Source organism: Teleopsis dalmanni, chromosome 2, assembly GCF_002237135.1.
Source record: "Teleopsis dalmanni isolate 2A chromosome 2, ASM223713v2, whole genome shotgun sequence".
NCBI classification, from domain to species: domain Eukaryota; kingdom Metazoa; phylum Arthropoda; class Insecta; order Diptera; family Diopsidae; genus Teleopsis; species Teleopsis dalmanni.
Genome location: NC_051847.1, coordinates 61,144,666 through 61,157,125, shown reverse-complemented (window position 1 = coordinate 61,157,125; position 12,460 = coordinate 61,144,666). Strand labels below are relative to the sequence as shown.

Genomic DNA, 12,460 nt, shown 5'->3' with positions numbered 1-12,460 from the left:
ATATATATATATATATATATATATATATATATATATTGTAGTTATGTAATTGTATAACATTCAACTTACTACTTGGCACATAATCATAACCATAAGCCAATCGTTGCTTCTTAGGTGGTATTGGTGGTACCAATTGTAATACAACTCCATTCTCATTCAACACGTATGGTGGTATACCTAAATCCCGGAAATATGCCCATAATAAATTAAGTACTTGATCTATTTTATTCCAGTTTTCAAAAATGGCTGCTTGTCCAGATTCCGGTATAACAAAATTATAATTTGTTGAGTTTACAACCACTTCCTGTAAAGCATTTCCGAATGTTTTACGTTCTTTCGCATTTTGTATATCCAAAGGATTTATAGCTATCGGTTTAGCACTGCTCGGATTTAACGCCTTGCGTGATTTTTCTGATGAGAGTTCTAGACTTTGGAAAGCAGCTTTCAAAGTTTGGAATTCGGGTTCATCGTTTCTTATCCAATGTGCGAACATACGTTTCTTAGCTTCTTGTGTAAAATTTTTTAATGGAAATGTTACATTTTCATAGCGAAAATCATCAATAAATTCCATATGTGACATATTCATTTTAGCGTTGTTAACCAAACCAACATTCGTAAAAGCGAAGGATGTGAAATTTCGTATGACAGTCGAATTCGGTAAGGCATTAGGTGTTTTCGTTTCTCGACAGTGACGCCATAAACCGGAATGCGAAGCCATAAAGAAGCGACGAGTTTCAGGAATAAAAATACCTACAAAATTAAAAATTATGAAAAAATGTATAAAATGTAAAAAAGTGTGAAAAAAATTATCTTTAAGGCAGCTAATAGATAATTCTTTAACGACAATTATCTACAATATAATTATCTACAATAAAAATCTAGTTAATATATTAACTTATAAAATGTTAATTATTGTAGTTATGCAATATTTTTAATAGTTAGTTCTAATAGTTAGTGATTTATCACTAAACTGAGTCGAAAAATTTTGTATATATCACGTTCTGGAAGACTGATTTAAGCTGATAAACTCACAATTAAGGCATTACAAATCGTTAGATAATCATGCTGAGATAGTAAATTTATCATATTTCAAACTTCGTAATCAGTTCGTAATAAGTGATTTGTGAGTAAGTAAATCCCTTCGTAATAATAAAATACATAGATTTCATTTTAAGTTTTGAACCCATAATTGTCCATCGCATTGACATGTATGATTTGCTTTTCAAACTTAAAGAAATATTTCGTTTTGGAGACGAAGCATCATCAATGAAAATAAGAAATTAATTGTTTAAAACAAGGTTAAATACAAAAAGTCACGGTGTAAAAGACGATACTCTCGTTAGACGATACTCTTAAAAAAGAAGAAAGTGCTATTCGGTTAGATTTTAAAGGAATCGTTTTATTTTGGCCTTCTACTAAACACCAAAGGGATAAATTTTGATTTGTACTATCACGAGCTAGACAAATTGAATGATTCGCTTGAACAGAAAACGCTAGAATTAACTCGATACAAGCTTTGATAGCTTAGCTGGAATATTCTACCATATTCTCCAGATCTATTATCTTCGGATAATAATTTATTCTAGTCTCTATAAAATTTTTTAGACTCTCCCTAAGCATTAATAGCTTGCGTGAATTATTTTACCACATCTACTTTATTCTCCAGACCTAGTATCTTCTATTTATAATTTGTTCTAATCTCTATAAAATTTTTTAGACGGTAAGACATTTTCTTCAAATAAGAAGGTCAAAAAAGACTACCGAAAAACAAAAATTTTATAAGTATGATCTAGTTACTGCTATAAAAAACGTTAAAGATATTGCACCAGAATGGACAATATATAGTTCAATAAAATAATTATATATTATAGAGAAATTGTATTAAAATAAACAATTTCACGACATTACTTTCCGAATAACCTTACATATTCAAATCCGATCTTAACTTTATCTTCTGAATGCTTATTTATATCTAAAGATTACAGAAATTTAAAAACTGTACTGGTATAACACTATTTTTTTGTAGAGATTCGGTAATTATATTAAAATAAAAAAATAATAAAAACTAATAAATAATAAATAAATAATAAAATAAAACAGAATAATAGAAGATAAACATGGTAGAATTATTATTTTTGTAAATAGATTTTAAATCTACAACTTTTAGATAAATACGACAAGTGAGTTCTAATAACGTGCAGGTTTCTATTGTATGAATGTGATGTAGATATAACTTTAGGTAAATTTTGCGATATTAATAAATATGAATCAAAATATAGAGAATTGAACAATGGCCAATATATTTGTATACAGAATCTTAAATTCTCCAAGCACAAATAATAAGAATTTTGTATTTGTACATTTATTATGAGCACGCAAATTTACTGGAACATAATCGGGGACGTTGAAAACCAATTCCGGTCACATTCCGGTCACAGTTCCTCTTGTGGGTAAAAGAAAGTCGAACTAAAACCACCCTGAAGCATTTATAAAGGCGAGAGTGTGGCCAATGCTAATACTGCAGATATCGCTAAGTGTGTTAAAGAAGGAGGCCCACAAAAACTCAAGCTTCGTTCTGGCCAATCCTGTACATAAACACAAAAGGTGTTCTAGTGTCCTTTCTTCGAGAGTTGGTAGACATGCGTTGCAGAAGATACCACAGTGATTGAAATAGGGGTATTCGTAGAGGCGTCCATTCTATCTCAAGCTCAAACTAAAAGTGCCTTGAACTGCTCATTTAGTGAGTTAATAAATTTTCTACATTATTTCAGATTAGTTATGGATGAAATGTAGGCCACTGATAAAGATTTAATAGCTGTCAGTAAGAATATAGACTTCCTTTCCGTGAAAGTGCATTTTCAAAGTAAGACCACATGCTCTAAGGATGGCGAAGATTTCTGCCTGAAATATTGAGGTTGAATCGGAGAGATGGTAGGATTTATTAATCCTTAGGTCTGTGGAAAAGATTTCGGCTCCAATGCTTTAATCTTATATTTTATAAGATATTTTTGTTCTAAGGTTAAATGGAACACATATTAACTAATAAATATTTTATATACATAAAATAACTTTATAATAATCAAAATATGAGAGAACTTAACAAAAAGAAGATAATACACTATTTTATTTATATATCTTCAATACATTGTATTTATTTTCTGTTTGCTTAAAAATATAAATTACCTCCTCCACCGGTTATGATGATCCAACGATCGGTGGCAATGGCAATTATCCAGATAATCAGAGATAATGCCATTAGCACGCTACAGCCTAACAGTACACGTCGCTGGAACATGTAGGCTGCCATCAGTGGTTTTCTGGCTTCATCGTGTCCAAGCGTTGACGTTGAAGCATCACGCTTCACACTCTTCACACTCATTTTTTTCATTTTTAATTTTTATCGCCTGCACAAATCGCTTTCGCGGGGACAACTAAAATTTCAGAGTTATCGTCCATACGTTTTTCACAAAGCCACACGGGGAATTTCCGTAGCTAAAAATACTGAAATTGTCATAATAAAAATTAAAATTCTTGCCTTTAATAAAATCTTTTTATTATAGTTTAGAATTTTCGCTTTTATTTCAATTTTAATGCACTTATCATTTATATTTCGGAAATTCATTTAGAAATTATTACGTTTTTCAAAAATAATATTTTGACACACTTTATCTCAAAGTGAATTTTACATTTCTTTGTAACATTATTGCTTTATTAAATTATTTTTAAGATTATTTCTTTGTTGAAAATAAAATTATGTGAAAAAAAAAATTTTAATTCTAAATAAACACTCAATAAATTTTATTTTATTTATATAATTTATTAATATTGTAACTATTTAACAAAAATTGGATTAATTTTTGTAATTTTCTAATTTAATACAAATTTTATTTTTAGACCTATAAGCTGAAAATTAAGTATTTATTGTATATCATTTACACTTAATGAATTTCATTATGTGTAAATTATGCACAAATATTTATTTATATATTTTTGTCTAAATTTATTTTTTTTTATATTAATTTTATTAATTTTTGTTCTTGAATTAATTTTGTTTTTTTTTAGCTATTAATTGGAAGGATTTTGAACTTGTTTTTTGTGATTAAACATGATTTATTATTGTTAATTATTATAATTTATATATTTGTATTTAATATATATTTTTGTTTAAAAACAAAAAGGTTTTTCATTGCTTTGTTTTTGTTGCTAATATTTTTTTTTTTACAAAAATATAAATCATTTATTAATTTCTTTTCATTATACTCCTAATAAGTTTGCGGTTTGGGTTAAGAAAAACAAAGAAAAATGTATGAAGCAATTTGTTAATGACAAAAATATGTTTATAGAGTAAATAAATAATCATTTGTCAACAATTTGATTTCCAGAAAAATGGCTAATTTTCAGTTAAATAAAAACAAAGAAAATTTTCCGTATAATTTAAAATTAATGTGCACACATTTTTTTGAGTCTTATTAACTGCAAATATATGGAAAAATTTTCGTCTATAATGTATTTTTTGTTTTTGTATTTATTGTACATTTCTCATATATAATATGTCTGTTTACTTTTATGAACTATAGAACTCACAGTTCTTCTTATATATTGACATTTTTGACATATATTTGTTATTTCTTTCATGGTCGATCTTATATGTGATTTACGAGACTTGACAGTCTGAAACTCACAGAAGAATTCACAATTGGGAAATATCTTAAAAGCATTTTACTTTAGATTTTGAAATAATATTGAAAATGTGTAGCGCATTTTGAATATATAAATATGTTTATTTATTTAGATATATAAACATTCTTTTTGTTTAAGAATTTTTATTTTTGTGTTATGGTTTTGTTAATGTCACAGTTAGTTTATTTGATATATGTTTGCTAGCTACAATTGAGAAAAGGTACATTAGTTCCATTTAAAGTTGTAGATTACACCTTTTCATTGAAGCGAATAGTATACTGAATATTATTATTATTATTAGCATTAGTATTATTATTAAAAGAATAGATCGTGCACTGCGATCTAAAAGTTCTATTGTGCCCCTTAGTCGGATTAGAGTGTATCTCCAAGTCCGATTTCTTTAATGAAAGACAGTATAGAGCCTATCTTTCCTAGTCTTGAATCCTTATGATCCATGAAATACCCTCCTAGATGTTTTTTCCGCTTGTGCATCAGTGTTCTTGTTATAATATTTTTTTTTAATATTTATATCGTATAATTGAATTTAATAGTAATAAAATTTATTTATTATTTTTGATAAATAATTAATAGATCAATCCACAGCTCCGGCAGACGGCTAAAACGTTTCAAAATTCTTTCTAATACAATAAACTTATAATGAAATAAACTGAAGCTAAAATAGTACTACTATTCAATAATTTCGCGAAGCATCATCTACTCATTAATATTAGAACTTAAATTTAGACACCATTTTAATACTTCTTTCATAAGATTGAAAAAATTTTATTTTGATCTGTCAACACATTCTTTGTTTGCTTTCATTTTAAAATTGACGTTTCATTCCATTTTTTAACAATGGAAAATTTTGAACAACGTACAGTAACAAACCTCTTAGTTAAAAGTTCAAAGAAGTTCATTGAAGTTCATACCAAAAAGGTAAATTGGTGAATCAATCTGATATATAAGTACATTGGTTTAGTTAAAAATGCCGTACCTATTAAAAGTAACCTAAAATATTCTCAAGTATCCTTAGTATCCTAAATATTTTAAAGAAAAACAATCAGTTTTCCGTTTCATCACAACGTACTTGATGAAAATGGATCCAAAAACATGCCAATTTTATTGCAACGACCCGAACCGTGACTGAGTGATACCTCAGCAAAATTAAACGACGAATCCGTGTCGTTACAATTGGCGCCCGAACAGGGACTAGTGTTCGAGAGTTGTCCAAGTAGAAGGAAATAGAATTACCAGGGACCTGATTGGTCAAATCACAGTGGTCAATGCTAGAATGGAAAATTAAGACCCAGAAGATAAAATATTAACCATTATCGGAACAAGAAACAATGTCGCTGGGATCAAAAGGAATACCAGGAACATATGTAAGTTTAATAGATCCTCCAGATGGTTGCATCTCCTCCTACCTTCAGATGGTTGCAGAGGAACAGAAGTGGTCCTGTAAGTATCGATAATTCCTAAAATGATGCCTATACTCTTTGAAGAAAAACCATCAAGATGGTACCGAAACAACCATAGACCTTGGCTCCTCTGATCAAACTTCAAGAGTTGTGTGTTTTTTAATTAATTTGCAAATAACTTTAAGGTTCCATTTCGAATATACTGGAGAGCGGAGGAGTACAATACATTTTTTAAATGATGTTTTTTTATTCTACCGTTTACTCTATTCAAAAGTAGTGCTCTGAAAATCTTTAGACATACATATGTGGATTTGTGAAGTTTTTTTGAGGACATTCGTAAAATGTTGACCTAGTAGCTATTCGAAAAATGCATATTGTGTAGCCAAAAGTAAATGATGGCAAATATTTAAATATATGCTATTATAGTTCTTAAAAAACTAAAATTTTCCAAATTTTATATGTAGATATATTTTAATCTAAATTTATTTGTTTTTATCATATATTCTCAAAACATGTAGCGCACTAACTAATTATGTATATTTCCGTAGGCTGAATAGTTCAGCCGTGTGTTCATTTAACATATTTAATTGGTTTAATTTAAGCGCCAATATATCAAAACTGAAAAATTTCTCTAAATCCACGTGTATTCATCCATAACTTATAGTAGTAGTGGATTTTCTAATATGCAGAGTACACACGAACTTGCGAAACAGATTTATGGCAGTATCGGATATGTTTCAATAGCGCATGGCTCTGATATATGGTAAAAAAATTTTGTGTATGGCAAATTTTTTAGATTTTGTGATTCAAAATTAACAATCGTCTTCGGTTCACGTTTAAGGGCAGTTCCAGTGCACCTATGTTTAGAAAATGATATTATAATAGAAAAAAACTTTAAATGCAGCAAATAAAATATAATATAAATATTTAAAATTTATTGATAGGATTTTTTAATACTGCTTTTAAGTTTAAAAATTATTTAATCCTAAATTAATAGTCTATTTTTCATTGTCCATACAACATTTATCATAAAAATGTTTAAATGAAATTTAATTATTTTGATTTTTTATGTGATTAACACAACATTTAAAAACATATTTATGTGCTTATTGAATCATTTGTGCTGTTCATTATGTTTGTAGAATGTCTACATGTTGTAAAAATGTTATGTGACAGCCCACAACTATTGTGAATCTTAAAATTATTTTTGTGTTTCCCCAATTAAGTTTCGGCATCACATCACTTAAATCAGTTAAATAAAATTAATATAAATAAAATTAATATATTTCAATTTTGACTATTGAATATGGTTATATCGAAGATGAAATACCGAGAAACATAGTTCTCAAAGAGCAGGTGAAAATATAACTACAGGTAACTTTGTTGATCCATTGCGTATAGAAAGAAACTTCTGAAGAAATCCTCTTTATAATCTTTGAAGAAATTTTTTACTGAAGTAGCGATAAGTTTACTTTTATATGTGATTTTTGAAAGTCTTCATACCAGTGAACAGATTTTAAACCTATCAAGAAAATATGACTGGTATTCAAAGCATTCAGAAAACGATGTTTTACATAATATATGCTATTAAATTCTGCCTAATACACTTTAAATCTTGGTTTTCTGTCGATCAGTTATGCTGAGTGTCTTTAAGATATAACCGTATCTAAGAAACTTCCAGTGTGATAAATACCTGTGTTAGTACGCTGAATTGAAATTAACAGATATTGAATTAACTAAAGGCTGAAAGCGAAAAAGTCTCGTCAGAAAATTTATTTTTCCTTTACATTTAATTAATATGCTTACAGCAATAACCATTGAATATACCATAGAGAATGCTTTTAATTCCCTTGAAGTGTCTATTTGTAACGAAAATCGCTAAATTCTTGAGAATTACCATACCTACAAGAAATAGAAGTGCCGTATGTCGCTGTTACTCGGTGTTTCTTTTAATCAATATAAAAATTGCATACACTATCATCTAGTGTAGTGTATACGTAATTTTTATTAATAAATGACATTTCATGTTGACCAATTAAAAACTTTTAAAGTTTGTTAAGTCAAGAAGTAAACTATAGCAACATATAGCGTATTGGAAAATGTTGCTCGAAATAGCTGTATCTACCAAAATCCGTTGTCAATTTGGCGGGCCTTAAAAATCGGAATGCTCCACTTATTTGTTTGTAACTCTGCGATTAATGTAACCGTTTGTGTAATAATATGAAAATAACATATACTACTCCACACCTGATGACATGTGTAGTTTTTGTTAATGTAATCAATACAAAAATTCCGGAACCTTAAACGTCGGTATGACAAGAAGTAAACTATATTGAAAAAACTGACTTTACCAAAATCTATTGTCAAATTTAAGTGTAAGTGGGAGCTAAACACTGGCTTAGTAAACCCGCACACGTCTTACTTAATATCTATTAAGTACACTAAAACAATCAATAATAAATTAACAAATAGTTAATATTGTACTATTCATATCCAATAAAAGACATTTTCAAAAAAAAAAATGATTCGAGTGCTCGGAAATACGGAATGGGATATAATTCTAAAACTGACGCAATCGTTATCTTCTCAGTTATTGACAGTTGTTATACGAAAGATCTTGTATGATCGTATTGCTTCGCAACTCTGGAAGCTAATATTTCTATCGTCTATCAATTTAATATATATGCAACGATTAACTAAAACCTTAAATGTATAATAAATTTAATTCTCTACCTAATACAGTCAACTCTATATATTCGAAAACCACTTTTATATATAACACTGTATTACTACTATCTTTTTCTTTATAAGTGGGTTAAACTTTTGTTGAGAGAAATGGGTTGATAAATTGTTGAATTAAGAAAACTAATATAATTAAAATAATGTCTTGCTATTTTACTCATTTATATTGCAAATACATTCTAATAGAAAATATGCATTATATTGTATATAATCGTAATCAACTGTAAAATCCAATTTATATGCAAGTTATATTCAAGCGTTGCAATATATTTTTATAAAAAAAAATATTTATATATCTTACACATATGAATATGTATTTATTAATTGCAATTATTTTGTAAATTAGATGAGGAAAACTGTTCCTATTAGCTATTTATTTTTAATTAGTATTTTGTACATAATAAAAAAAAAATTATAATAAAAGTTAGAAATACTAAACTATATATGCTCAGATAATCATATAAAATTTTCTGCATTCATTGCAATTTTTATAGATAATAAAATTTAAATTTACTGCATTGAAGTGTTGAATGTTTTGTAAACTAAGAAAATGTATATAATTCTAAAGAAAATCTGTGCGGATGATTTTATAGAAAATAATTATTTCTTAAAAATTTTTTGAATTAATAACAAAGATAATGGTTCAACGTTATCATTATATTCCCTTAACTCTTACTAGAGCATGTGGCTGGAGTGTAATTTAATTTCATTAAAATAAAGATATCTTTATTAACTTATATATTATTATTTTCATATTTCACTATAATTTCTATTTTATTTATTTATTAAGTTAATTTATTAAGTTAATTATAGTGACATATAAAAATAATAGTATATAACACATTATTAAATAAGTTAATAAATATGTCTTTATATTTATTAACTTATTTAATGATGTGTTATATATTATTATTTTTATATTTCACTATAATTTCTTTTTTATTTACCTATTAAGTTTATAAAGATATATTTATTAACTTAACTAATTTTCATATTTTACTTTAATTTATTTTTTATTTATTTAATTAATCCAGATATATAATACTTATATTTTATTAACGATATTCACTGTCTACTAAATTAATAAGATCAATCCATCATAAAAGTTTTGAAAACTTTTTATTACTTTTTTGAAATATTTTTATTTTATTTATATATTTTAGAGCAAAATAATGATCCACAATTAGAAGAACTAACAGGCACTATAAATAATAAGTTTGACATAAAATCGTAAATTATATAAATAAATCATTTTTGGTATTTATTCGTATATATTTTGTACATAAATTCTGCAGTTGCAGTTAATCAGTATATGTTATAACTGTATATAAATATATATGTTGAACATTTCTATATATTATGTATTTAAGCATTTCTATGTATTATATATTTAAGCATTTTTTTATATTTTATTCAATAATATATATAAAAAAAATTGTCAAAATACTTTTTCCTTACATTGATTTTAATATGCAAAGTAAAAATTATTAAAATATTTTGTATATAATGTTGAGTATTTCTTTTTATTTTCACTTTTTTTATGACATTAGGTATTATCTATAAACATTTAGTGTAAAATATTATTATAATACATTTTCACATTCGAAGTCGTACCGAAAAATTCTTTAGGTTTGCTTAAAATAGTGTCAAGCAAAATTTAAATAAATAAAGAAATAACTTATTGTTTAATTTTTAAATTTCACTGCACGGCACACACGCACACACACATACACTTAGCCGACGTTAGGTGCTATACATATTCCGCCAGATTGCTTCTTAGACCAAGTCAATCAGTCACTTACTCGGTGCGCGACCAATTTAAACTGAAAGGTTGCTATCAACAACATAGCCATCAAGCAAATGTTGAGCATGGCATCCTCCCATCAGGGTCCGGTACTGTAGTATGAAAATCTAAATTGAAACGAAGAGATATCAGCACCATATGATTAGTCTCTTTCACTATAGTTTAAAAGAAATCTTGAAGAAATTCTTTGTTTTGATTCTCTCGGGAAGCGCTATATAAACAAAAGAAAAAAATTTAAAAAAGAATAAAGGCGGGTATCTGCAGCCACTGTACATTTATAAAAAGTTTGAAAAAACCTATTTTTTATTATATATCTGTTTGTTGATATCAATGTAGAGAAGTATAATTAAGTAAATATTATTGTAAGGCACAACAACAAAATAGCATATTTAAAGGGACGGATTCTCAGTAGTTCACTTCATTCACAAGTGCGATGATTCGTAATGTTCAGTTGGAAAGTCGAGCATTTTTGTTCTGCAGCAGCAGGCAGGTTAAGTTTTTTTCTTCGGACGACTTTATTTTCTTATTTTGCTTAGCAAAAAGTTTGTTTATTTGATGCGTGAAAATATTTATTATTTAGCCAAGTATTCCCTCTTTGTGCTTAATTACTAGATTTTAATGATTAAATGTTCTATAGGCGATGTAGTCGGTATGTGTACAGTCCGACGTCATTGTTTCATATATTTGCTTTTTCTAAAATTTTTGTGTTAGATATTTTAAAACAATGAACTAATTATTAATTAGTGTTAACAATTTGCACTTGAATGCCAATCTGAATTCTTAATAATAAATCTTAAATAGATAATATCAGGAAATAGTCATATTTAATATTCTGTCTAATTTGTAACTTTAATGTGGGTATTTTTATATAACAGGAACCAAAATTTTTTATAATATGTTACAATATAAATAAAATCTGACTGACATCTATGTTATATAGACAGTCATATGACGAACGGTCATTACAATTTCACGCTCTTATGTCGTATCATAAACAGTCATATCACAATTAACAATTCCGTACTTTTACTACTAATGTGATACTTTTTGTTGTGCCGAAATTTAAAACATAATTTAAAAGTTAGACGGATTCGAATAGCAAAGAAAGGACAAAGACAAAAATTTCTTATTTTTAATTTATTGAAATTTGGCTGACCATACAACGCTGTTTTGGAGTATTGCCAAGTACTCTTCATCAGTGGTCTTTGGAAATAATCGAATTTTATTTAATTAGTTTATAGTCCGTATATAATTTGCTTGGACTGCAAGTGCCAGGTTTAGAACTCGTGCCTGTCAAATTAGAAGCGATGACTAATCGTGTTTATCCACAAGAAGCCAAGGCTGCACAAACTTTCAATGCTCAAATTCCAGGTTTTGTGTTAAAAGCATATAACTAACACGTTCTTTGCTGAAAACGATATTAATGTATATAAATAAAAAATTTTTTGTATTCAAAAAAACAGATGGCAGTTGATTTTGGGATGTGAACTCGCTTTAGAGCCAAAGAATCGGACTCACATCACTCTTTAGCCTTATATATATAGGTCTAGCACCATGAACCTTAAGCACAATAAAAGGCTAAAGAGTGGTGTGAGTCCGATTCTTTGGCTCTAAAGCCGAGTTCACATTCACAAATCAACTGTCATCTGTTTTTTGGGATATAAAAGAAATTTTCTGAATATATCACCCACAGACTGACAAAACAATAACCTCAGATTATTATTGCAACTTTTTAAATGAAATGAATGCACAAATTAGTGAAGAAAGATATATTTTACAAAAAAATATATAACATTTTAAAAAATTACACTGGGAT

The 12,460-nt window shown here is 27.5% G+C and overlaps 1 protein-coding gene across 1 annotated transcript; it reads right to left on the bottom strand.

Moving 5' to 3' along the window:
* Nucleotides 1-49: 49 nt before the first annotated feature.
* LOC119674678 lies at nt 50-10,718 on the bottom strand (the record flags this gene model as incomplete). The annotated part of the gene is made up of 3 exons (XM_038085831.1): nt 10,572-10,718; nt 3,184-3,501; nt 50-750 (listed from the first exon to the last, which is right to left on the bottom strand). Coding segments are annotated over exons 2-3 (906 nt in total), but the record flags the coding sequence as incomplete, so codon positions are not given.
* Nucleotides 10,719-12,460: the final 1,742 nt, after the last annotated feature.